Source organism: Nyctibius grandis, chromosome 16, assembly GCF_013368605.1.
Source record: "Nyctibius grandis isolate bNycGra1 chromosome 16, bNycGra1.pri, whole genome shotgun sequence".
Lineage (NCBI taxonomy): Eukaryota > Metazoa > Chordata > Aves > Nyctibiiformes > Nyctibiidae > Nyctibius > Nyctibius grandis.
Window position 1 is genome coordinate 6,424,662 of NC_090673.1, and position 27,541 is coordinate 6,452,202.

General features: G+C 53.2%; 1 protein-coding gene across 5 annotated transcripts in view; it reads right to left on the reverse strand.

Moving 5' to 3' along the window:
- The window catches only part of GRIN1 (glutamate ionotropic receptor NMDA type subunit 1), a 36,977-nt gene extending 19,086 nt beyond the window's left edge, over positions 1–17,891 (reverse strand). For 3 of the 5 annotated variants that reach the window (XM_068413734.1, XM_068413732.1, XM_068413730.1), the window contains exons 1-6: positions 17,634–17,891; positions 14,171–14,305; positions 7,272–7,448; positions 1,772–1,872; positions 1,113–1,234; positions 384–558 (exon numbers count right to left, since the gene is read on the reverse strand). In XM_068413734.1, coding sequence (XP_068269835.1) covers positions 384–558; positions 1,113–1,234; positions 1,772–1,872; positions 7,272–7,448; positions 14,171–14,305; positions 17,634–17,891 — 968 coding nt within the window. Of the gene's footprint in view, positions 1–383; positions 559–1,112; positions 1,235–1,771; positions 1,873–2,631; positions 2,695–7,271; positions 7,449–14,170; positions 14,306–17,633 lie in introns of all 5 variants that reach the window. The other 2 variants (XM_068413733.1, XM_068413731.1) reach the window with 1 other exon arrangement.
- Positions 17,892–27,541: the final 9,650 nt, after the last annotated feature.

Here is a 27,541-nt window from a genome sequence, read left to right on the forward strand (position 1 = left end):
CATGGTCCCCAGAGCTCTTCCTCCTAGAGCCATTCCCTGCCCACACCGATCCCAGCTGCCTAAGCACTGCCCAGAAGAGCGTGGGTTGGCACAGACAGAATCGGTGCCAGGCACCAGGAGGATGCCTAAACAGCCTGGACAAACTGGGGGCCAGTGCCTGAGCCTGTGTCCTGGCTAATTTTCTAGAAGAGATGTAGCCCTCACACCCAAATCATGCAGGAGAGTCCAAGCAGTCCTGTGCCTCACGCCCAAAGCTTTAGTGACAGATACTCCGAACAAAGCTACCATGTTGCCCCCCTGCACCTTTTCCGCATGCTCCCACCTTTTCCAGCTCTCCCCCAGCAGATCCTCTGCTCCCTCCAGCAGGACCCTTTCCCGAATACCTCTTGAAAAGGGGTCCTGTCTTCCAGATGTTGGTGTTGCCCACGCAGCCCCGTGGCGGGTCTGTGATATTCTCTTTCTCAAACAAGTCGTGCACGGCCTGGGCCACCACCGCGACAGCATCACTGATGTGGGCTGACTCGTTCTTCCCGTTGATGAGCTGCAAACCGATCACTCCTGCCGCGAGCAGAGGGGAGGAGGCAGGTCAGCACCCCTGGGCACGCTGGCCCCTCCAGCGTTACTCCCGCGCACAGGGCTTGGGGACCAGCAAGCACATGGTTATGGGCTGAGGACCCCTCGGATGAAGCTGGGGACTTGCCTGAGCTTCAGGCAGGGGCAGGCAGGGGAAGCAGCTGCAGCGGCGCTGGGCTGGCACCGTCCTGCCTGCCAGAGGGGGACTGGGGACAGCTACATGGACCGCTGACACCCTGTGCTCCATCCCCATTGCATTGCCCAAGCCTTTCCCCCAGGTGATGGTCAGCTTGCAAAGCCCCAGTGGGCTGGATTTGGGGCATGGCAGAGTGGACAAGGCTGAAGGACTGCTGTCTCCCCATGCGGGCAAAGAGAGCGGAGAGCAACGTGTGGGACCCTCCACTCGCTTGGGACCACCGTGGCATCGCATTCCCTAACCTAAGGGGTCCCCAGGAGGGCAGGTGCCACTCATTCCAGCTCCAAGCAGGCTCCTCAAAGCCTGGCTGACAGCAGGATGGGTGCCTCGGGCGGGTGCCTACCATCAGGGGCGTAACGCAGGGCATTGCCCGATATCTCCCGTTCCCCCACCAGCCACACGTAGCCGGAGCCCGTCATATTGAGCATGGCTGCTGTTCTGTACACCGTGGCCGCATCATCCTCACTGCAACGAGAAGAAGGGAATGGGAATGTGGCTCCAGGGGCTGGATGGCTCCTTTTCTCCTGTATTGTATCCCAAGTGAAAACACATCCCCAGGCAGCCCTCCTCTGATAACTGTTTCTCCTGGTTAACGGCTAATTTCTTGATGCAGTGGGAGCCCTTCTCTCATCTAACCCCACAGCACCCAGCACTGCTGAGCATCTGCAAATGTGGCCCATTCCTTATTGCTCACCATCTACAGGCATGGAGGCAATAAGAGTCCCCTCCTTCACAGGTGGATCAGGATACACCATCAGTAGCTCTTGCTGCTTCTGCAGCTGCTAACACTTTGCGGGACAGCCAGACGTGCTCATGGCCAGCACCACGCACAGCACAGCATCCACCACCTGCCTGGGACATGGGGCTCTAGGTGGGTTTTCTCTCACACTCCTTGGAAGGACGACAAGCCCCACATTTGCACTGACTCCAGTGCTCAGCAGTGTTGCAAAGGGGAGAGCGAAGAAACCGGAGCAGGGAGGGTAAGGGACGGCTCTGCCTTACCTGGCAGAGAGGATGATGACACGAGCCTCCAGCTCCTTAGCCTCCAGCAGCAGCGACGTCACGTTTTTGGTGCCGGGGTCGAACTGAAGCACTTTCTCAGCCTGTCATTAGTGTGAGCAAAGCTGGTTAGTGCGGGAGCCCCAGGCCTGCTTGTGAGAGCCATGCTATCTAGAAAAGGGTCAAGAGAATTCATTAAACTGCACAAAGTCTGCTAAATAAGGTTGGTTATAGCTATTTTTTTCTTTTTTTCTTTTCTTTTCTTTCTTTTCTTTCTTTCCTTCCTTCCTTTCTCTTTTAAGGTTTTGGCTTTTTGGTTTTTTTTTTTTTTTTTTTGCACTGTGCATGCAAACTGAAGTCAATCAAGACCCAAAAAGAGGCGTGCATTGTACAGGAAAGAGAAAAAGGCTTTGAAATGCAATTGAAAACTCAAACGAGTGTTGTTTTTCAAAAACATGGGAAATGAAAAAAAAAAACCATATTGCACAGGGTTAACCTTTGGGAGTAAAAGTGAGCAACTTACACCAAGGAACCGTTTTCCTTTGGGGAGGAAAGGGGGTTGGTTCAACTTTTCAAAAAAAAAAAAAACTTGCAAGTTAATTACTGGTTCACATGCATGTTTCCAAAAGAAATCCTTCCAGGGTCAGCTGGCTAGGTTTCCATTCTCAAGTCCAAACCAAACTATCTCAACATAAAAACGTGCTACCAAGAAACATAGTCATGGTTCTTTTTTTTTTTCTTTCTTTTCTTTTCTTTTTTTTCTCTTTCTCTTTTATTTTTCTTTTTTATTTTTCTGGTGGCTGTGGCTATTTTTCATTTGCTAGTTAGGTTGGTGGGCGGCGTGCATTTCCATGCATATATACCTTGGGTCCTCGCTTGTTGTCATAGGAAAGTTGGTCGAGGTTTTCATAGTTCCTTTTTTTACTCTGATGAATAATGTGCACAGAGAAAATATGTAGACACAGAAGAATATTATAAACAGTTGAAAATGACGTGTAGTAAAGCAATCCAACATCCACCTCCTCCTCCACTGTTTGCTAAAGGGTCTCTATAACGCTGGAGCTCGCAAAAACCACTATCAGGAGAGAGTGCCTCAGCTCTCACAGGAGCGTCACGGTGCCAAGCCGTATCGGTTAGAGCAAGCCTGAGTGTCAAAGCTGTCACGATGTGGTTGCATTTCCCTTGTGGGACTGGGGAATTCTTCAGCAAGAAATTTTTATCTTAAACTCAGAAACAATCTACGCGTCTCTAAGGGCCTAAGTGCTGGGATTTCCATGGAATTACTGTGGAAGTAAAGGACAAAATGTTGTGTACGGAAAGTGCTGGATAAATGCAAACTGTTACAGTTAAGAGTATTAGCATTACTACCGTCACTATCATCATTACAATCCTGCTCATCCTAAGAGAGTTCACAGCAAGTGAGGTGTCTCAGCCGAACTTCTCACCTCCTGCAAGGAGGGAGCAGCTTTTTGGAGCTCTGTTGTCATCCAAAAGAGAACAAAAATCCCTCTACGTCCCATGTAGGCTCAAAGCGTGGCGACATGAAGCAATGGTGATCATGGGATGACATTGCAGCTTTTACCTGGTGCCTGGGGAGGGCCGAAGGCACCTCGTGGCTCTGCGGCACACTGGTGGCCCTGGGAGGTGCAGCTGCTGGAGACAACGGTGACCATAACCTGGCCCTATGCATGGCTAGTGGGGTTCACTGCTTGGTAGTCTCCATGCTGCTGGCTGGAACATCACACCTGGACTAGGGGCAGGTGGCTCAGTGTGCGGTGGCCCTGCAGATAACAGACCAGAGCAGAGGGCCTGCTCCTCCCCTTGTCTCCTGCTTGAGCAACTTCTGCTGCTTGGCTCCAAAAGAGCCAGGGGCTTGAAACCTACTTCTGGAGGTTTCCTCTCTCCAGGCAGTGTGCTGAGGGTCAACAGCCTCTGCTCTCAGGAGCCCTGACCCTGCAGCAGCATGCACAGAGCCCCGTGGATCTTCCTGGGAGCAGCTCCTGCAGTCAGGCCAATAACGTCTACCTGACAGTGCCTGCAGGACAGTGCTTGGCAGGTTTTGGTGGGACATAGTCTGACCTCTTCTTCTTGGCCCTGTCCCACCCCAGCTGGGCATCCCTGATCTGTGTGTATGGGGTATGGGACATAGCTCTATTCTGATCTCCATTTCACAGCATCTTACTGCAATGGCAACTGATCCCTGCCAGGAACCTGACCCTTTGCACTCCCGTGATGCAAGGGTTCATGTTCCCAGGTTGTTCCTTAGGCAGCCAGGTTTTATCTCTGCAACTTGTGTTCCAAACTAAACAGCTTGCCTCTTCCTGAGCACTCAGACCAGTCTTTGGCAGGACATTTTGCCAGGTCTCCTTTCCGTGCAGCTGTGTGATCTTTCCTTTCTTCTCCTTGGACACAGCCTGACAGGTTTTTCATTGCTCAAAGAAGTTGGGTCCTTGCAAGGAAAAGTATCTGAGGAGGCAAAATCAGCTTGGAGCCCAGGTCTGCCTTCACTTCTGATGACGTCCACAGTGAGGATTTCTGCAATGGCTTCTTGGAATCTGCTCAGATCGCAGTGAGACCTGGAGTAACAACTGCCTCCAAGGAGAGCAGAGCTGCATCAGGACAGCATGAATGTTCTCCAGTGATGAGATATTGGCACTTTTTCTCAGGCACCATCAATTGAGCCAGAAACTTGGTCATCCATCTTGCAGCCTCCAGCCACGAATCATCTTGTGTGCCTGGGATGTGCTGGCACCTTGACCCAAGCTGGCCAGCAAAGTGAAGCAGAGTCTTGGGTGCAGCAAAGCTGGACCTGAGGGCACCCGATCACCTCTTCCTCCCCTGTCACTATCCTTATTGCCAGAACCAGACCAGTAATGTCTCCTTTCTTTCCCATTTTTCCATCTGATCCTGCAGCCCTTCCCTGCTCCTCAGCCTGTTTTTCACACAGGGACCCAAAAATTCAAAATTCACTTTCCGCCATGTTCTCCAGCATTCACTCAAAAAATTACCACTTTCATGAACACCACTGTCTCAGAGAAAGGGAGCCAGCACACCAGAGACCTGCCACCTCTGACTTGGACAAACTCTGATTTCCACAGCGTCTGGCACTCCCTCCTGAACCCAAGCAGCGTTGGTGCAATAGTGTCCTGCCCAGATGAATGAGCAGAGTTGTACTGGGATGAAGCAGTAGCTCCAGGCTGAGAGCTACTGCAGAGAAACCTAAGACAAGGCTAGCACATGGGGTGCACCAGGGCTGGACAGCCTGGCCCAAGTGCTGGGCTCCGAACACCTGCTTGAAGTACAAATCCATGCAGTGGTGCCTGAGTGACACCCAGGGCAGGCTCCAGGAGACAAGCCATGCTCAGATCCAAGAGCTCAGGTGGACAGGTAAGCCTCTGACCCATAGAAGATCTCCCAGGTCCTCAGGGGCTGTGATCCAAGCCTTGAAGAGGTCGAGAACAGGTCTCTTGCCTGCTCCCTTCCCAAGGTCCAGGCTGCCCTTGAGGAGGTTGGGGAGGGGTCCAGGACACCACTTCATGGCATGAAGACAGTCAGCACACCAGTGATTAGAAGAGCAATTAGACAGCAGAAGAGACTGAGGAAGACAGGAGTGCCCCAACAGGGTCACCTTCAAGACCAGCCAGACCAGTCAGTTTGACCAGAGCAAGCTCCTCAAAGGAAAAAGAAACAAGATGCAGTGGCATACCCCAAAGGGAAGACAAGGTGACCTAACATCACAGAGCACATGCCCCAGGCTGGAGGATGACCAGGGCATTTGCAGTAGGCAAGTGGCTGCCAGGAGACACCAAGACATGTTGTAGATGCAGTGCAAATGCTGGGCAAGTCTGAAGACAGACCCTCTCTACCCCATCTTTCAAGCCCCAGATCTCAAAGGCTTTCCTGTAGATGGGCAGGCTGAAGAAGAAATTCACCCTGTGTAGAGCATTGCATGGAGCAAGCAGGGAGTGGAGGCATGAGAGGGAGCAGCAAAAAGAGATGAACAGGAGCTGGCGGAAAACAGAAAGTAGGAATCAAAATATGCAACGAAAGGGACGACTGACTGACAGTGGAAACAACTTTTCCACAGCTCTCCCTGGGTGAGGGACACAGTGCTGGGAAGAGGCTTTGGAGAGAAATACTGGCCCGCTGCCACCCAGCAGGAAGCTGCCTTTGTAGGCGGGAGTATCCCACCATGGTTGGTGGCCTACCAGTGTCTCGCAGTGGCCCAGGATGCAGCAAGGATGAAACTTCTTGGAAACCACCGCCAAAAACAAAAGCCTGTTGGTCAGTGTGGCTTGTACCAGCCCGCACCCCTGCACCATTTCTTCCTCCAGCGGCTTGATGAGAGGTGACGAAGAGCAGTGGCAACCTGCTCCCTCTTGTCTCTCAGCTCAGCCACCAACTCCAAACACAAGAAGTGTCTACGGGCACATGTCCTCAATAGCTGACTGCCAAAAGTCCAGCAGCTGCTGGTGGGGCTAGAGAAGAGCAGCTTGTGATCCCTGCCTGTGACCCAGGAGGGAACAGCCAGGAACGGGTGCCTGCCCTGACGCTGCTGGAGACTTGGAGATGGGCTTGGACTCTGCCCACCTGAAGGAGACCTCACCCTGCCCCAGTCAAGAGAACGTGCTGGGACTTCACCCTGTAGGGCAGGAGGTGGTTCCTTGCCTTCCAGGCAGGTGCCTGCCTTTGAAGCACTGCACCCAACGGCTCCGCGTGTTCTCCTTCCCTGCTTGTCTTGAACACTTGCTCGGTCCTTTTACTCAATGGCAGCAGGTCTGTGGTAGTCCTCCCGAATTTCTAGCAGGCTCAGGGACCTCCCCTGCCTCCTTCCCTTCTCCCCTGCGTGGCCCTGAGTGCAGGTGCAGTGCACCTCCTCGATAAAGCTGCTCCCGCCAGCCGCGACCGCCCTCTCGTAACAGCATGGGGTGTCAGGAAAGCAGCGTTTGGCATGTGCTTCAATGGAGATGGGGACGGGGGCGTCAGCCTGCCGCCGCAGAGCTGACAGCTTTATAGAGAGGGTGCATTATACCTCCGTGCATCAATGCACCGGCTGCCCTTGCCCCTCCTAAGCCTCTAAGGTGAGCTCCGGTTAGCCAATTCAGAAGCTGCTTTTCGGGGTTGGTTTGGCACTGCTGGGTCTGCCTGGCCCCTGGGTGGCTGTAATGGGGCAGGTGCTTCCCTAAGCTGAGCGACTGGTCCTCTCCTTAGGTGGGAATCTTGGGCGAGGCATTTGCAGAGCTCCAGGTTATCCTTCCCTTCATTTTGTAGTCGATTTACATGTAGGAGATTTTGACCATGGCAAAGCAAGTGAAATGAATAAAGTACAAAGTTCTGTCAGGTACTAGTCAGACACTGTTGATGCTTTAAGCATGTTAGCCATGTTACAATGGAAAGAAAAGGTGTTTTACATACAGAAATCTACATACATACAACAGCCCGAGACTTCTAGTTTTGTTGTTGTTGCTTAAACAAAGCTACAAGACAATGTTCAGGAACTGACCTTGGACTCTCTCTCCTCCAAGAGGGTCTCCAGCTTCTTTTGTGCAGCACGACCTTCGTGGTCGTCACTGACTATCAGAATGACGTGATTCCAGTTGAAGACTCTCATCATCTCAAACCAGACGTTGGCCTGGTGAGAGTATGGTGGGACCGTGCGCAAAAAGGACAGGTGGATGCTCTGCAAGGAAGAACAAGAGCTCAACATAGACCGGTTGGGTTGTCAGTCAGGTTGCATCTCAGGGACTGGGCAGGTTTGCATGGACAGGGTTGGGATCGCAAAGCCAAAGAGGCAGTGCAGCAATTTTTGGTAGACCTCTGGGTTGCACGCCTTGAGCTAGCCTCTGGAACCTGCACTCCTTTCTTCTGGCTGGAAGCAAACCCTGGCTACGACTTCATACCTCTCTGTGGTTAATCCAGCGCACAGCAAAGAGGGTTTTTTTTGCTTTGTGGTCTGTAAATGCATGGTGAAGAAAAGCCTGTCCAGCAACAAACTGTCAGCAACGTTCAGTGCAAATGTAGCCTTTCCTCTTGACTTTTTGAAAATAGTACTGAGCAATGGACATTAAAAAGAAAACGAATTCCCTTCGGAGAGTAACTAGGAGCAGCTGCAGGCACACACAGGTATATATTAGTTATTTGTCATGAGAGGAGTTCAGAAAAGCAGTTCTATAACATGCTGTTTGGCTGTTTCTAGGTCAGCTTGTTCTGCACAGCACACAAGAGGCAGCTCTGAACTCATGCCCTGGCTAACCTCTCTGATTTGGTTAAAGGCATCATTATGGTTGGGTGATTGAGCAATAGCAATTCCAGCCTAATTAAGTACAGCACTCTTTGGGGAGCAATTGGACCAATAGCTGCAGCTGACAGAGAGGTTTCAAAAAATGCAGCTTTTCCAAAAGGTCCTAGAGTCAAATATTAGAAAATGAAAGTGCTTATGCTCAGCAGGGACACTACTTGACAAACCAGCTATGTGCTGGAGGGAGGCAGAAGTCTGAACAGGAGAGGACAAAAAGGAAAGCACCATAATATTTCTTTTTTAAGGCTGAGGTGGTCCTCCGGGCCAAACAGGTCTTGTCGAGACCTGCTCATCCAGGGACCTGACCCATTATGAATCAGAAATGTCCTGAAAGGGCCAAAGTAATTCACTCTGGAAGAGAAAGGGCATCATGTCCACCATGGACCCATACAGGAGGGACAGGTAGAGGAGATAATGCCTTTTCCTCACACTCAACACAGTGATAAAGTCAAACCAAACCATGCAATGTGTAGAAAACACTGCAAAACCCCTGTCATGGTCAGGTCTCTCTGCAGTGGGACAACGTGTCCGTTCTGCTGCCCTGGCCCAAAACACAGAAATTATGGAGGCAGCAGCAAAAATACCAAAGCACTGGAAGCATTTGCTAATTACTGAAGACCCAGAGGATCTGTGGATGTTTGATCGAAGGAGGAAATAAACCAGGAGAGCTGTGACAAGCGTCTCAGAGCTGCAGTTTTGTATGACTGATGCAAACATTCCCAATTACATGAAGAGCAGGAGAAATGCAGATAACTGTGCATCGTAGTTGGCCCATTATGAGGCAAATAACTGTTATAAAGACCTGATTTTTTTAACACAGCCTCTGTGAGACAAGCAGCACAGTATGTTCACTCATTTCAGCTGCGCCGCTCATCGGCACTGTCATAGAATCATAGAATCAGAGACTGGTTTGGGTTGGAAGGGACCTTAAAACCATCCAGTTCCAACCCCCCTGCCACGGGCAGGGACACCTTCCACTAGACCAGGTTGCTCCAAGCCCCAGCCAACCTGGCCTTGAACACTGCCAGGGAGGGGGCAGCCACAGCTTCTCTGGGCAACCTGGGCCAACCACCCTCACAGCAAAGAATTTCTTCCTAATATCTCATCTCAATCTCCCCTCTTTCAGTTTAAAACCATTCCCTCTTGTCCTATCACTACATGTCCCTGATATTCTGCTACAGGTGCTCTAACTCTGAGCTCTCATGGGTCACAACCCACTCCCCTCGGATCAGGCACACAGCAAAAAATGCTCCTAATTACAAAACAGCAGTTCGCCTCCTAAGATGTTTTGCAGGATTCACATCATTTGCTCTCCTCCGAGTGTGCCTGCTGGTGCTGAGGGGGCTGGGATGTGAGCGTGGGAATCGCTGACAGAACTCCAAGTCGAGGAGCAGCTTTCTGCAATATCTTCCTAATGCCACCAAAGCCTGAGTGCTCAGCCCTGTGCTTCCTCCCTTAATTCTGTTTCTGCAAAAAGTAAGTAAATACAGGTCGAGATGGAGTCCAGGCTTCAAAGTGGATTCAGCTCAGCAGAAAACCATGGGGCTGGAGCCTAAATGTACTGGGAGTGAGTAGGGTTATGAGACTGGGGACATGTGCTGGGTCAGGACTCTTAGGAACTGCAAATTATTAGTGGTACTGACTTTGTTGCTGTGGTCAGATACGAAAAGGAGCTGAGTTTAAGTAGACGTTTGAGTAGATGTGTATTTGTGTGTGTGCATGTGTGCAATCAAGGACTCCACGTATATATAAAAGTGAGCATATACATGCAGAAAACATGTGTGTGCAGGTACCCACATAGGGAACATGTTTGGGTGTTCCAATGGCTGCGCACAGTCTGCACGTGGCCATGCCATGCCTGGGGGAGGGTGCACGTGTGGGTGCCTATCGATGGAGTTTGTGTGCGTGGGGGACATGCACATGTGTAGGGAGTGTGCAGGCATGGCTGTGGGGCCACCAGGCAGTGCACGTGTGTCCGTATAAGGACCATGTACAGGTCCATGGGTGACAGGATTGCTATCTTCTTTACCTCTGTCTGCCTAGGGGCTCATCACAGCTCACAGTCCGTGGCTGATAGAGTAATTTTTCCTACAGGCTTGAGGAAACAGTGTGCTCTTGTTTCATTACCTATGGAAACCATGTGGTCAGTCCCCCTTTTAGCAACACATCCCAAAACTGAGCTGTCTGGGAAGTTTTAAGGAGATAATTGACAGAGATCCCAATATATAAAGTTCCTGATAATTTAGCAAAAGTCATCAGCTGGGTATGAAAAAGAAGCCTTGGCCTGTGCCTCCATGGAAGAAGCCTGGGGTGCTCTGTCCCCTGCTCTGTTCAGCCTGCCCATGTGTCGCTGAGCCCCATCAGAAAGCAGCCTGCCCACTGCCCCGCGTGATAGCTGCAGACGTGGGAGGGAGCTGAGGCAACTCTGCAATAGCTTAGACATGTGCTGGGAGGGATTTCAGTGGGGGCAGACGTATGGGGAGCTCAGGTGCAAATGTATCATGTGCCTTTCGCTGCAGTGCACGGAGGAAAGGACTCATCAGCCTCCGGGGAATGGCCCAGCACTGCAGCAACAGCCTTGTGGAGTGGTGGGGCTGCTCTGTCCTCCTCCCAGCTTGAATCCTGAGACCCTGCGAAGAGCTCTGCTCCGCTGGGATGAGTGGGCTCCATCACTGCCATCAGCACGGGCTGCAGCACGCAGAGCCCCTCGTGTGCTCTGACGCGCTGCGGGCCGCCCCGCTGACGGCTGTGCTGCTCAGCGGTGGCTGTGAAACCCATTCCAGGGGCAAATGTCTCTACGTTATGTTAACCAGCCTCTCCAGCCACTTCTTGCAGGTGCCAGTGAAGGAGTCCTGACCCTGACCTCAGCCAAGGGGAATCACTTTTCTCCCCACTTTCCATGCAGCTCCCCACACTGACTAACACCATTTCTGCCAAGCATCAGTTGCCAGTGAGACCAGTAAAAAAGAAAACTACCCCTCTCAGTGAGCAATAACCTCCGTGAGGGCATGGAGTGGTCACACTGAGACAAGGAACGCAGCATGTCCCTTCATCCCCATCACACAGGTGTGGTCCCACACGGTGGTGATGAACGGCACCAGACCTTCCCAGCCCTCGAGCTGTGCATTTCCCCATGACCTTCACTCTCACACTCTCAGTGTCGTCTCATATTTCTCATATTGTCAAGACATCGATATCGTCTCATCTTTTTGGCTGAGATGTAAAGGAGATATAAATACCCCCAGTGACACACGAGGAACAGAAGCACTAAAGCCACAGACCAGCCTGTCCATTCAGGGGGCCCAGCATGAGGAGGTCAGAGAGTGACTCTGGCAATGCTCAGTCCATGCAGAGTCCATGAAGGGCTCTCCTTAGTGATGGACACCACAGCCATGGGGACCACTCTGCTGCCTTTACCATGACACCCTCCTCTCTCTTCCTGCAGTTCCCTGCTCACCTCCCACTCGCTCAGAGGTGATCAGGATTTCAGAGACCCCCTCACCATACAGGCACTGTCCTGAATGACGTGAGGAGCTCGTTGAAGAAGCATGTCATGATTTCATAAGATGTACACACAAGGAGGCCAAACAAAGGCTGCCAAGCCACAGCGATCAGCTTGATAGCTGCATTCCTGTTTCCAGAACAAATAGTTCTTTGAATACTGGGAGCAATAAAGCTTGTTCCCCTCAGGTATCTTAGTTAAAAGACTGGCTACAGCTCATGGACCACTATGCTCGACTGGAGATGCTCAGAGAGCATCAAAAGGTACTGGGCAAACCTGTCTGTGCTGAGGCCCACGCCTTTCCTTTCCCTGGCAGCTTAGCCTTGGGAGGACCATAATTAACTCTGAGACTTCAACACCCTGTGAAATTTAGCTAAAATTGGTTGATGCCTTCAAAACCAATCAGGGGTATACACACAAAGTGATCTTACAAGCTTGTTTCCATAGAAACTAAGCTGAAAGGTATAATTTCCTGAATTAAAAAAAAAAAAAAAGGCAAGTTGATCAGTGGAAACCGAAAAGGGAACCAGCGGAATGTCCCTGTGTTGCACCAGCTGGCCTGTCTTGCATAGGGTGTGCAGAGCCTTGCACCATCCTGTCCCATGGCTTCACACCCCTTTGCTCTGCTGTCCTCCAGTCCACTCCCACCTTTGCTGTCCCCTCCAGCTCCTGCCAGACTACGATTCAACATCCTTGCTCCTCTACCTACCCAGTCCCTGCCTTTGCCCCATCTCCTGCCTGCAACTCTTGCAGAGAACTGAAAGTCCTCAGGTCTGTCTGTCTCAGTGGGAAGGAGCCTGAGGAAGAGACTGGCCAGGCAGGAGTGCTCGGAAGGCTGAGACATGCCCGGTGCAGGCAGCGTGGCCTCCCTGCTGAGTCCCTGCCAGGCGAGTGCACCCCACAGCCCTGCACCTGCCCAACAGCCCCAAACAGGGACTAGAGGGTCTAATTGGAACTAGATGATCTTTAAGGTCTCTTCCAACCCAAACCACTCTATGATTCTACGAAATATTGAGTGGGGAGCATCTCCCTGCCACTGCAGTGGGTTGCTACTGCTGCAGTAGGTCGCTCCTCCAGCTCTGAAGGGAGCCAGGTGGTTTTTATGAGCCGCTTTTGCAGAAAACATGTTTGAAATAGGGAAAAAAAGGCTGAAGCAGAGGCTGCCAGGAAAGCTCCCACCCCCTCAGGGTGAGCACGCAAATTCAGCACAAGGTCGTGCTGTGGAAAGGCAGCCAATTTGCTTTGGTGAGCACGACTCTGCGGAGATGAAGCTGGACCAACAGCATGCAGGGTCCCCTCTCCCTGCCATTGTGTGCACTGTGACAAGGTCCCTCTCGGTGACATTGCTGATCAGACCTATCTCCTTCCCATGGCAGCATGAACCAAATTCCCCTTGTAAGTTTCCTACCTGCTGCCCCTCTCCCTCTGCCAGCTCTGTTACCATCCCTTTCCCTCTAACAGTGCCTGATGGGACCCTGCCAGGGCGTGCAGGTCCCCAGCCCCTGCCAGCCACCGTTGCTGTCACTGCCGTGCTCTTGGATGTCCTACCGCGGTTTTACTTGGTGGGAGATGCCAAGACCCGTTGCTGCTCCAAGCCGAGCAGTCCTGTGGGCTGCATCTCTGGGAGCCTCTGCTCCTCCCTTCTGGAATTTGACTTCATTTAGCACGTAGGTGGAGTGACTATTTTTGCACTGAACATTTGCATTTGTGAATATTCACATTTTTCAAGCAAAGGACAACTCGTGCTTTGAAACAGGCCTGATCTCACCCACTAAGCTTGTGCACCTGGACAAAAACCTCCACCAAGGCTGCGATGGCATGTGCTCTGCCTGGCTCTGATCTGCTCAGCTCCTCCTTTTGCTTTCACTCATCACAGGGTGTCTTTGCAAAGCGGGCTGTGAGCTGAGCACCGGGTGGAAGAGCCGACCATGGCATCATCTCATCGCCCAGGCCAGGGCATCACCCCCGGCCCCCTGCACGCAGCAGGACCTCATCCAGCCTGAAAGCCTCTGTGTTTCCACAGGGACAGCAGACAGTGGTTTGAGACACTGGAATCTGAACCGCTGTCTTGAGTGCTGACCAAATTGAACGTCATTTAAAGCCTTGGGATAACTTCTCAGTCAATTCTATTATCTCCCCGACCAATATCACATAAACCCAGAGAAGTGAACGCAACCAAACAACCTTCAAGTCCCAGAGAGCCCCTGCCCAATGTACAGGCTCTATTAGGGTCTTCCTGCCCCTCCACAGGTCCCCCCGCACCCAGGAAGCACCCAGGACCCCCCGGCTATCACTAGTGAGCAGGGCAGGAGCTAGTTCATGCCTTTGCCTTGGCTGAAGAGCAGTGAGCCCAGCAGCCTGGCAGAGATACGCTGCAGAAATCATCCAGCACTATGTAGGTCAACACTGGCAGCTGTGAAAAAATAACATCCCCGGGAATGCGGGGGGAAAGAGAGAGAGAGAGGGAGCTGCAGGTTTAGCTGGAGGGGATGGATGGACAGACAGACACATAGATAGTGTAGACATCATTAACCCTCCTGATGGGTACTCTCGATTTACACCACATGTATGAGGTACTAGACTAGAAACATGCATCAGTTACCTTATCAGAATATATAGACATGCGTGTTGTCAGACCAATGACAGGAATCCTGTAGAAGCCAGCTGTGTATGATACGGGTGTTGGTGTTAGGTGATCGTTGGGAGCAGGAGGGTGACTAACTAATATTGCATAGACCTGTAGGACAGGATACACGACACAAACATTATTTCACAGGAGCACATTGGCCAAGGAGTGTGACTTTTTTTTTTTTCCTTTTCTTTTCTGCAATGTTAAACAGCCCCACGTTAACACAATAACGGCATTCAGATAATCAGGAACAGCAAGGGCTGCACTGGGGAGAGAGGGGTGCTGTGCTGCGGCTCAAGCTGCAGCCTGTGCGGAGGTGATGGGTCTGCTCAGGGTTATATCTTAATGGGAATGCCGTGCCTAGCCGCTCCGCTCGCTAAACTAATAACTTCCATGGATTACAGATTAAAGGGAAACATCTCCCTTACAGTCACACTGTGTAATGCGATTTCTTTAACCACACATTTAATACTCGGTTGTAATTCCCCTCCGAGGACTATTACAAACAAAGTGGTCAGCTGGGACTCCGAGCAGGAGAAGGAACGCAGAGCCACGGAGCAAATCAGCCATCTGGCCCTGAGCACGCAGAGAAATGAGAAAGCTGGGGGGGTGGTGGGGGGCAGGATCCACGGGGGATCTGGGTTATACTGAAATGGGGAAGGAGGAACTCGGCGAGATCCTGCTGTTATTACAGGGCTGGGATTTTGGTCTCCAGCAGGATCCTATTTTGTGTCGAACGGAGAGGAAGGAGCTGGGCAATCCCTGGGGGATCCTTTGTTACACTAATGCCCTTTCGCAGCACAAGGAATGTCCCCAGCTGGTGACAGGTCTCCAGCTAGGGTGAATCAGTGCAAAGACTTTGATGTCTGGGAGGAAATAACACTTCTTCCTCCTCCAAGCATCTGCCCAAGCTCCAGGATGTGCTCAGTGCCTGGGCTGGAGGGACGGGAGAGAAGGATGCAGCGTGCCTGGGGAAGGGGACCTGGGGACTAGGTGGGAAGAGGAAAGATCCTGCCTGGTGCTGGATGGGAGCAAGCTGGGGGTGCAGAGTGAGCTGGGGCAGGGCTTGGAGACCCTCCCGTGGGAGAAGGGAGGAATGACTGGAGAAGGGGTTGGGGAGGTGACCTGGGGAGGCAGGAGGAGGGGAGTGACCTTCACAGAGGTGCCCAGTGCTGTGCTGACACGAGGGGTGGGCGAGGACCTGCCCCCAGCAGGGCTGGGGCATGGGCTTGGGGCAGGACCGGGTACTGGGGGGAGAGGCTGGGGGCTGTGTGGGGGCAAGGGCTGCGCTGCACCACGCAGCAGCTGGCTGACAGGAGCCATTTTGCGTGTGCGAGCTCCCAGCCCCTCCTCTGCCCTGCAGCCCCCTGCTCGGGCACAGTGCGAGCGAGCAAGGGCCGAGGGTGGCTGTGCCCCATGCTGGGCAGTGGGGCTGGGTGAACCCCTGCATTTTAGTTCAGCGTGGCCACCCCCAGCACCCATCCCACCTCTACAGCCTGGCTTAGTTGCTGCCCGTGTCCCACTGCTCACGCAGGGATGTGCCAGTGCCTGCAACCCTGCACCAGCCCGGGGCCTCCGTGGGGTTTGCTGTGGGGACAAGGCTTAGAGGTGGCTCGGACACAGGCGTCCATCAGCCGGCTTGCTTAAATGGAGCCTCGGCCCAGCAAGGGACCCGGCTGAGCCTTCTCCCTGCTCCCTGCCAGGCAGCGGATATCCTTTACAGCCTGCGCTGCCTGCCCAGCTCTGCCAGCATCCCCAGGGGTGTCTCCAGCCATCCTCCATCTCCACACTGGGAAGCTGAGCTGTGAACGTGTCAGCTCTGCTCTGCTGTGCACCTCTGGCCCTTCCACCTCCCTTCCCTCTCCCTGGCTTTGTGTGTGCCTGGGTGTGCATATGTGTGCCTGTGGGTGTGTGTTGGGGTGTGTTTGAGTCTCCATGTGTGTGTTTGTACCTATGCACGGGTCCATGTACACCTTTTGTATGTGCATGGGTATGTTTAAGGTGGAGGCGGGTTTGTACCTGCCTGTCTGCCCACCTGATGGCCCCAAGTGAGAGGAATGGAGCTGGTCAGCTGAGTTCAGCACACAGAGCACATGCAGGGGAGACAGAGGGGCTGGACCACAGGCTGCCCAGGGCACCCAGGGCACCCAGGCTGCACCCCCCACCTCTGCAGATTCACACTGCTCCCTTGCATGTGCTGAGTGACCCATGTAGACAGAAGGGAGGAGCGTGCTGTGTGGGCGCCCACGGCTCTGTGTCTTTGTGGGTATGTGTATGCATGCACAGCGTGTGTGTGTGTGTGTGTGTGTGTGTGCCCATGGCTCTGTGTGTGTGTGTGTGTGTGTGTGTGCATGCTGTGTCTACATGTCTGCAATCTTGGTCAGTGTGTGCCTGTGTCTCCCATGTGTGGCAGCGGGTGTGCTTGTGTGCTTGCTTCATGCACTGTGTGGTGCTGGGGGGGCCATGGTGAGGGTGTAGTGCACAGCCATGCAAGTGTGTGACAGGGGTTGCGTGCATGTACATGAAGCCGTGTGTGTGTGTGTGTGTGTGTGTGTTTGTAGCACACACAGTAGGGTGTGTTTGTGTGGCAGGATGTGTGTGCCTGGTGCAGTGTATGCATGTGGCATAGCGTGCATGCACCAGTGCGTTTGCACACTGGTACCAGTGTAGACATGCCATGTTCTCTGTGTGTGTGTGTGTGCCCGTGCTTGCACAGCGATGCATGTGTGTACATGGCGTGTGTGTGTGTGCATGCAGAGCGGCCCATGGGCATTCCCACAGCAATACATGAGTGCATAGTCTGTGCATGCGTGGCGCTCCCCATGCCCACCTCTGCCTGCAGTGTGTGGATGCCCATGTCTGCACACAGCATGTGCACATGTAGCTCTGGGCGTGTGCCCGTGGTGATGCGTGTCTGTGTATGATGCGTGTTGCTCTCTTCACGCGTGGTGTTGGGTCGGCATGTCTGCACACCTGCTCTGCGTGCGTGAGCCCGTGTGAACCCCGGGGTGTGCGTGTGTGTGCCCCGGGGTGCATGTGTGAGCCCGTGTGAACCCCGGGGTGCGTGCGTGTGTGCCCCGGGGTGCATGTGTGAGCCCGTGTGAACCCCGGGGTGCGTGTGTGAACCCCGGTGTGTGTGTGGGTGCCCGTGTGTGCCCCGGGGTGTGTGCGGGTGCCCGTGCAGCGGAGCGTGCCGCCCGGCCGCGCTTACATAAAGGCTGCAATGCGGGCAGCGGAGCCCGGGGGCCCCGGGGCAGGACCCCGCTGGCCGCGGCTCTGCCCACCCCGAGCCCCAGGGGCGGCCGAGGGGCGCGGCGGGGCCGGGGTCGTTGCGGCCGCGGGGCTGGCGGTGCCTCGGCGCCCTGCGGGGACGGGGCAGGGGGTGCCCGGCGGCGGCGGCGGCGGCGGCGTGGGGGGGGTCGCCGGCCCGGGGTACCTGGCTGGAGATGAGGTCCTCGCAGACGGAGAGGGCCATCTGGATGGCGTTGGGCTTGTGCGTGACCGAGGTGGCGTTGAGCTGGAGCTTCCAGGTGCCGTGCCGCTTGTTGGCCTGGTTCACCGCCTCGCGGAAGATCTGCTCGTGCTTCTTGGTGCTCAGCACCGCGCCGATGTTGACGATCTTGGGGTCGCAGCCGGCGCGGGCGAAGGAGGAGGAGAAGAGCAGGGCGAGCAGCAGCAGCCGCATGGTGCTCATCCACGGGCGGCCCGGAGCCCGCCGGGCCCCCCCCCCGCCCCGCCCGCCCCCCGCCGCACAGGGGCCGCCCGCCCCGCTCAGCGCGGCCCCATGCGGGCCCGGCCCGGCACGGCCCGGCACGGCGCGGCTCGGGGCGCTCTCCGTGGTGCTGAACCGCCCGCGCCGCTCCGCGCCGCTCCGCCCGCCGCCGCCTCCCCCCGCCCCGCCTGCCCCGCGCTGCCGCAGCGCCCTCCCCTCGGCCCGCCCCCGGCCCCCGCGGAGCGCGGCACGGACCCCCCGCCGGCCCCGGGCGCTGCGGCAGGGCCGGTTGTAGACACACACACACCCCCCTTCGCCCCGGGGTCTTGCTGCCCCCCGCGCTGGGCACCGCGGGTACCCGCGGAGGGAGGCTGCGGGGCTGGGGTCCGGCTCCCGCAGCACTAGGAAGTGTCGCTGGTGCGGGGGCTGCAGAGCTCGTCTGGGGCTGAGCCTCTGGCTGCGGTGGAGTGTGTCTCTTGGGGGGTCCCACTGCGTCCTTGTCACCTGCACTGCTCATCCGGGGGCTGGGCATTCCCCTTGCTTTGGGAGGCACAATCACACCAGATGTTGGGTAACCCAGGGTCTTCTCCAGGCATAATGACACCAGGCTGGGGGTAAATCAGGGTCTTCAGGATATGTTCTCCGGAATAAATATTCCCAGTTACGCAGCATCTCTGAACACACACTTCCCCAGCCCTGCATGGGGAGAGTTGTCTGTGATATGAAAACCACCAGGGTCTGTGTTCACTCTAGTGCTGGAGAACCCTCCCTTGACCAACACACCTCTTGGGCAGAGACGTTAAGAAGACACTCAACCTGGTTCCTTGGCTTCACTCTGTCCCTCAAGACAGAGCCATCACTCTTCCAGACATTAGCTCACAGGGCAACCGGCCACTTTTCTCCAGTAAATTCACCACATTACTCCAGAATATGACCTTAAGTTTTGTCTGCTGAGGAGACTTCTTGCTTTTCTCTTTATCTGTCTGCCTCTGGACTACCATTAGCCTCTGCCTCTGGACTACCATTAGCCTCCCCAAAGGAAATGGAGGCACAGCAGATAGTGGCCAACATCTGAAGGACAATTTAGCTCCATGGTGGAAAGGGATTGAGCTTCACTCCTGGACCATGTCTCCCCCGTTCCAGGGCCAGAGGGGTGAGGTGATCAGAACAGCACATTGCTCCTCAGAGCTGCCACTTTGGCTTTTTTGGAAAAAACAAAGGAGTTGCTGATAGCGTTAGGGTGTTGCTTTGTAACTGCATGGGACACACGCCATCAGCCAGCCCACTGTACGCCAGCCAAGGGGAGAGCAGGCTGAGCACTGCAGAAGAAAAATCACCGGAGATATTTTTACATCAGCCATTTCTAGGGTATTGCTGCAGCCCACCTCTGTGCTTGCTTGCAACGTGAGTTGAAGCAGAATTTTTTTTTCTCCCAACGCAAATCTTCTCACTGGCATCTCTGAAGTGCGAGTTGCCATGGAAACCATTTTGTCTGTGTCCCACGTTGCCCACATGCACGCGGAAGAAGCTGCAGAAGCAAAATGGCCGTTGTGTAATGCCGCAGGGTCTCAGCATACGAGGGGCTTGTGTGCTAGACAGCACCCTTCCAGCTCTGAGACCCTCTCAGAGAAGCTGCGGACAATTGCTTGGGAAAGCAACGAGACCCATGGAGGTTATGATGCGCTCCGTGAGAGAAGGAAAATGGCCCCACCTCGCCTTAACTCTTGCAGTGCTTTGCATGGAGCTCCATGCTGATCCGGTTGTGCTCTCAGCACACAATTCCAGGCATATTTTGGCTTTTTCGGTGTCACTACGTCATTCCTACTCCTCCACGCATGGAGATGAGGGCCTTGTGGTACTCATGTGGTGTGGTGGCGTCTACCCCAAGGGACCTGAGTGCCGTCTTGAAGGGACAAAGGATGCAAGTTAAAGGGTGCATCCATACCCTTAGACTGCACACATCTGACTTCATCCTGTCCTTTGCCTACCAGGTACATTTGCAGTAGGTTGTTTGGGAAGAAACTGTTCTGGAGTGGGCTATACAGACCCAGACCCTGGTGAGCATGATGGCAGTAGAATAATAAAGGCAAGACCTAGCCACAGCAGGGGACTTAGCAGAGAAGGCAAAGGAAAAAGGCAGGCTTTGAAATGTTATTTGGCTTGCGCACACTGGAGTGCAAAAGGTCTTTACTCCTTATTATCTGGAGTTCCCTGTAGGGAGAAAAAGGAGTGCAGTTACTGGGCTCCTCCTGTGTTGCCCAGGAGTCTCGGATGATCATGCTCAGGAGTCAAGGTCTTCCCTCTGTGCCTCCATTCGGTTTTTGTCTCCAGAGACTCTTGTTCCCAGCACTGTTGCAGAGAGCTCAGAAATGCCTGCTTCCCTCTCAGGTCACGCCTCCCACCGGGCCGTGTTGTCCTGGCATCAGTAACAGCCCAGATCACAATCTCCAGCAGCCAGGCTCAGCCAGCACAGATGTCACCACGCAATTTCCACTCTTGCTGTGTCCTCAGGCTCTTTGATCATCTGAAGGCAATGGGTGCGTGAAGGGTTTTCCCGGGGTGTAAGCTGTGTAAATGGCAGATACAGCTGCACCCACCAGCTGATCCTGGTGAGGACTCTGTAGGGAGCAACGGTCTTTGCTTCTCCTGGCTCTGCCTCCTGTCATACCGTGGCAAGCTGCTTAGCCGTGGTTTGGCGCAAGAACTTAGCTAGTTGCCTGTTAGCAATTAGCATGTGCGTAGTGGGATCCTGCTCTTTGTGCCACCTTATGGATGCAGAGGAGTTGGACGAGAGCTTGGGACTGACGTTTGTGTGGTGTCCTCTTCCCCGTGAAGGGTGTAATTCCTCCAGTGGCCAGAGTAAGTCAGCATAAAACCTAGAGACTTCAGAGGAGCAGCACTGAACCCAGCTAGAGATTTCATCTGCCGTGGGGTAAGGCATCAGTCCCAGCGGTGAAAAGATAACATGGAATTTCATAAAAGAGGAAATCAAGCACTAGGAATATGTGATTTGTGCCAGTCATCATGGAGCTGCTAAACGAGCTACATTCTTCTTTTGAGGAAGTTAAAATTTAATTGATGGCAGTAACTGTACAGCTATGAGACAGGCTATGGAAACGCATTTTACATACAGCTGCAAGATGTAAGAGTGGTTAATCTAAGGTATAACATTAAGTAAAGCACATATTAAGTGGCCACGGCAGAGAAGTTGTAGGTGTCCCCTCCCTGGCAGTGTTCAAGGCAGCTCCTCACCACCCACCTGGAGCCTGGTGCAGTGGGTTTTCCACTGTCAGTCCACTAGGGGATGCGATTTGTGTCAGCAGCTGGGATGCAGCAGGAGAATGTCCTTGTCATGGTGACAGCCATCCAGTCAGACTGACAGGCAACGGTTGGCATCTGTGGAGAGTAAGGTGCCCAAAGGCGTTACTTCTGTGGTGGGGGAGCTGGAGGGGGCAATGGGGTTGAGATCAAGGTGACAGTGTCTGAGCAGCCATTTGGCCTGAGCTGTTGCTGTTGTATGTTCTGGCCCTGTCTCCACCTCTTTTCCAGATGACACCCAGGGTGGACTGCAGTCCCTAAGCAGGTCTTGTGCTCTCCCTAAATGCTTTCTCAGCCAAGGGAGCCTCAGCCCAGCCTACTTTGCAATTCAGATGTGGCTGGTGGAGCCACCAGGCAGCACAGAGCTGGTGCAGCACAAAGCTGGCCTGCTACAGGCATCTGTGTTGTCTTTGCTCAGCTCTCCTCATGAGATCTAGGGCTCCGAGGGCCTTTGCCACCCTCCTGAGAACAGTGTGTGTCACCTCTGGAGTCCCTGTCATCACAGAAAGAAGCTGCAGCAGCATCTTATGCCGAGAATTGAGGTATCATCTCTCCCCCTCTGCTGTGAGGTTACTGCATCACCCATGCGCAGGAGCATTCCCACCATCCACCAGCGCTTTGCTTTCATCCAAGGCAACTGGGCAGTCACAGGGCTGCAGGAGTTAAAACAAGATGCAAGCATTTAGGCTGGCTTTTGGATACCAAGATGTTCCTGAGTGGGCAGGGAGATATTCAGGTAAGAGGATGGGACATGGAACATCAATGGCCAGAGGCAAAGATGGTGAGAAACACAGAAACAGCTTCTGTGAAATCAGAAGAAACTGAATGCACAGAAACACAGAGTCAGATGTGCAGTAGGAGTGGGTGGGAATTCCCACTGGATTAATTTTCTAAGGGAAAACCAGCATTGACGTGTTTGAAATGCTCTGTAGGGAAACTTTAATTTTGACAAAATTCCAATTTTCTGCTGGAAAACCAGCCAAGAGGTGGCTAGGCTTCAGTTGCCTGTACATTGTGTCCGAGGAGATGGGACAACTTGTCCTCAGGGACTTCCAGCCCCCTGGGACTGCTGCATAGCAGAGGTTGGAAAGTTGCTCAGAGACATTGGTCACTGCTTGGGGGCTTCCTGTACATCTTCACCTTGGAGAACGCTGGACCCTGGGCCCAGGTAACATGGTGATACAGTCACCAGTGCAGAGTGGCTGGAGATGGAGCACGCTGGGGAACATCAGCCCCCACACAGCCCTTGGTGCTCCCCAACATGCACAACCTGCCTTGCTCTACCTCAGTCCCTCAGCCTGTGTGTCCATGGCAAAGCTTGCTGATGGGATGTGGCTGCCGTGCTTCACAAGGTATAGCTGACATCCAGGCCTGTCAGCTTCACTTCCTTTATCTCCAAGGACTCTCCGGGGACGCTGGGACACCGGAGTCTGCTGTTGCACCAATAACCTGCAGCCGTGCTCATTGCAAGATTGGTGGGGTGTGCCTGTGTAGCACCTTGCTCAAGCAGAAATGGTCCCGGCATTTGAAGAGGCTGGAGGCACGCTGGAGAGGCCAAATTCCCTGGGAAAGGAGATATATGAGCTTCTCCAGGTGGGTGTGTCTTCCCAGTAGAGTCCAGGTGGTTACAGGCTTCATTGGTAGGCAGAGGTGCCCTATCAAGTGGAGAGTGAGACCTCTCGGCATTCCTAACCTCTTTGGGCTGCGATGAAGCTGAAAAGAGGGAAAGAAAAGGGTGTCAATGACAAATGAGGCACTCTGGCACTTGTAACCCTTCCAGAGACAGGTGTCCTCAAAGACAGGACATTGTCTTCACAGTGATGGGTACAGAAACATACAAAAGTTTTTCCACTTCTGAAACCTGACTTTGGGAGGAGGCAGCAAACGTCTCCTCAGCAGAGCCCCTTTGTGTGCATCCCCAAGTCTCCTGTCCCCCTCCCAGGAGCCCACCACAGTGTTCAGAGTTCCCCTTGCATCCTGGGGCCCAGCTCTGCGCTGTCCCAGCCAGACATGGATCTGTCCCCCTGCAGTGAACCGTGCCTAGGACACCTCAGTACTCGCAGTACTTCATGCTGCTGCTGGGAAATTTTCATGTCCTTGCAAATGTTTAATTAGCTCCAGGGGCTCCCCAGCCCGTGCAGCAGCTGCCATGTGAATGCTCCCTACTTTGAGAGAACAGGAAGATTAGAGGGCTGCTTTCCAACCTGCCAGAAGTGGCTTTCAAAGACACCAAACCTGATAAACAAAGAGGTGTACGGCCTCGGGAGTAGCTTTGGAGGATGCTGAGCAAGTAGGAGTTGGCCCAGTTGCGTCAATGTGGCATGCAGGGGCAGGACCTGAGTGGCACCAGACTTTCTGCTGCACTTGACTTACCTTACCCCAGGAGCCAGCTGGAAGGCTGGAGCGTGGAGCCTGGGTGTGCTCCATTGCATACCAAAACAGATAATTGGTGGGTTAGGGCTCAAACACAAAATCCAGAGCACAGGAATGCGACAGCAAACATGCCCCCTCGAGAGCTGTGCCCTCCTGTCATGTGTGATTGATAGTTGCTAGAAGATCAAAACCTTGCTGCCGAGGACAGATAGATTGATTGCACAAGTTCTATTATGAAACCAGCCTAAAAACATATAAAAACATGATGAGACAAGGCTAAACAACACTGGTTTTGAAGAAAACACTGTTCTTATCTCACCTCCTTCCCTTAAGGTCTCTGCAATGTACTTACAAGTCAGTACAGCTGGAAAGTGAGCCACACAGTCTCTAGGTGGGCTTCCTGGAAAGACCAAGACACAGGTAGGGTTATCTATCTGGTGAAAAAATGTCATTGAGAATCTTTGTGGCCAAAAGCCAAGGCTTCATCCTCCTCCTGCAGTCCTGTGAATTGCCCTTTATTTCCCGTTTCAGTCTCTACTTCAAGTCCCAACTCTGATCCAATGCAGAGATGTGCTAGAAAGTCCCAGCCAGTCTAAGGATTTCTAATATTAGCTAAACTCCACGCTTCTCCTGTATTTGTTTTTCTGTGGCATTAAACTTCATGTTGTCAACCTCTTGAAGCAGATGAATTCTCTCAACCATGACCACTGCTCCTGTATGTGTCAAACCTGGGGAGTGAAGCATTTCAGCCTTAGTTGGTTAGTTCAGCAAACTCAGAAGCACTTGAAATTGGGGTTTTGTACGTGGTGAAAGGCATTCAGCATCTGTAACCACAGGCACGACTTCAAACCCCAAACAAATGCTTTAGCACAGCTAAGGTTGCTATGTACCAGTCAAGAGACTTTCAGTATATCCTAAAAATAAATACAGAGATAATAGCCTGAAGAAGCCACAGTTACCTCACCAATGCTTAATTGTACTCAGTTTACATAAATTACAGGAACATTTACGGCTTCTTGGGCTCAAATGTCCTTGCTTCCTCCTTTTCTGTTTCCCAGCTGCCTTGGGACAGTCCCCTGCAGGTCACTGCCCAGCTTTGCCTGAGAAGTTAAGAATGAGAAGGAAACTTCTGCATTGGACTTGATTTTCCCTTCTCGCATGGGGTGTGCTTCATCCCGATGTGTCCATCCCCAGCACCCTTGGGCCAGGCACCCCAGAAAGCCGGAGGACACAAGGTAGAGCCACGCGCCCTGCGTGCGTGTGGAGGTTCTGCATTACCCAACGAGCTCCCAGTTTCTCCTGCCATCGCTCCACTCAGGAACCCCTAGTCCCCTGTCCTGAACTCACAATATCCATCTGTAAATGCCTCTTGCACTCAGTCTCTAACACCCAGGGCTTCTGGGCAGCCTTCATACATCAAAGGCTGTTTCACATCTGTTCCCTGCCTCAATCCATGCCTGCGGAAGCAGAGGTTCCCACAGTGCCACACCAGATGTGCCCTGAATAACCCTTGATACTTCATCAGTGGAGGTGAATGCTTCATCAGGGGATGCACCCCTCTGTGTCCCACCAGGGATGCTGCAGGTGCCCTGGCCCTCCTGTTGGTAATTGTAAGATGTCTTGGAAGAGAGACGTTTAAGATATCTGGAGAAAAAAAGAGCAGAGCAATGGGGGTGAGTGTTCATAAAGGCTCTGGCCAACCAGTTCTTGGACTGAGCCCTTCCTCACCATGGAAGTACATATTGCTGCTAGGTGTATGCAGCAACACCCTGGGGCTCCCCGTGTCTCCCATTTGTCCTTTTGTTTTCTGATTTCCCTCTCATTTGACCCAGTTCTGCCCACTCATAAATTCCTTCAAACTTGGAAAAGGGGTCAAACATGAGTTTAAAAGGAAAGTGCCAGATCGAGACAAAACCCCACCTAGATCAGTGACTAGTAATGGATGGGTAAAGTCACCTTCCGATGTTCAAGACTTCAAGTCTACTCTATTCATGCCACTCCCTGCTTCTGATCACTCTGCTCCTTTCTCTGTATCTCCTCTAGGTTTACTCTGTGCAAAGTGATGTGGCCACCATTACAGGCACCTTGCAGTAAACCAAACGATCATGGTTTTGCTCTGTTCCCAATTACATTCCTAATTATTCTTGAAGGAGGGCTATTATGCCTGAAAGCTTGACAATTTTTTTCCCAGCTCTATCAGCTTATCTAATAGGAAATATTATTGTCCTCTATGGACCTTTCTTCTTTTATACGCTTAGATCACCATTCCTACAAAGGCATTAATATTAATTATTCCTAACATTGCATTTGTCTTTTTGAGCAGCGTGGACCAGTGAGCAGATGTATTCACAGACCAAGTCAAGTGATGCTCAGATCTCTTTCTGAGTGCCAATTAACAGCTAACCCTTTCCTGCAGGTCTTCGCCACGTGCATTACATTGCACTGGCAGACACTGCTGTTTGCCTGCCAATCACCAAGACATATGTAAGGCTTTTTTTGCAGTAGTTCAAAGTCAACTTCACGTTTTACCATAGTGAATAATTTAGAATCATCGTAATCGGATGATTTAGATATCTGTTTATCCCCTTTCCCATGTTCTGCGGAAATAAATGCATACTACTGTCTGTTGTAACAGCTGAGCATCTATTCCTTTTCCTTGGTTCCTATCTTCTCTCCAATTATAAAAGCAGAGCAGGTCCCCCCTAATATTTCAGGATTATTTAAGGATCAACACAGAATCATAGAATGGTTTGGATTGTAAGGGACCTTAAAGATCATCTCATTCCAATCCCCCTGCCATGGGCAGGGACACCTTTCCACTAGACCAGGTTGCTCCAAGCCCCATCCAACCTGGCCTTGAACACTGCCAGGGAGGGGGCAGCCACAGCTTCTCTGGGCAACCTGGGCCAGTGTCTCACCACCCTCACAGCGACCCCCTGTTCACTGTGCGGGCAACTCCCTGAGCTGGTCTTCAACTCTGAGATACCTGTCAGGGTCCCATCAGGTGCCCGATGTCAAAGCCAGTCCCAACACCAGGTTCCCCCTTTCTAAGCACGGGATAGCAGCTCAGGAGAATGCTGGGGTATTTACTGATCTAATTAATGTATCTACTGGATTAAGACCACTCTTTCAAGGAAGCATTAGTTTTTCTTATGTGCAAGTGGAGTTCCTTCTGCTGCAGATTGTGCTTGTTGCCTCTCTTCTGTGCGTCCTGGAGAAGAGCCCAGTTCCCTCCACCACAGCCCTGAGCTGGCAGCAGGCTGCAGTTGGACCCCTGCCCGCACCCCAGATTTCATAGAATTACAGAATCACAGAATCGTTTTGGTTGGAAAGGATCTTTAAGATCATCCAGGTCAACTGTCAACCCAGCACTGTCTATCCCTAACCCATGTCCCTCAGCATCACATCTACACGGCTTTTAGATACCTCCAGGGATGGGGACTCCACCACTGCCCTGGGCAGCCTGTGCCAGTGCTTGACAACCCTTTTGGGGAAGAAATTGTCCCTGATCTCCAATCTAAAGCTCCCCGGCACAACTTGAGGCCGTTTCCTCTCATCCTGTCACTTGTTACCTGGGAGAAGAGACCGACCCCACCTCGCTACACCCTCCTTGCAGGCAGTTGTAGAGCGATAAGGTGTCCCCTGAGCCTCCCTTTCCCCAGATGAAGCAACCCCCGCCCCCCCCTCAGCCTCTCCTCGCCCCCCACCCTCTCCCCTCAGCCCCCCGAGCGGGTACTGTGCGGGGTCGCAGCCTCCCCGGGGCCGAGCAGAGGGACCCGCCCGCGCTCCCACCGCCGCAGCCCGGGAGGCAGCCGGGGATGCCCGGGGGGTCCCCGGGGTGGGGAGTCCTGTGTCGTGTCCCCCCCCGCCGCTCACGGAGCACCTCCCCGGGCGGGGCCGGGCGCGCTATAAGGGGCGGCGGCGGCGGGGCCGGGCGCGCT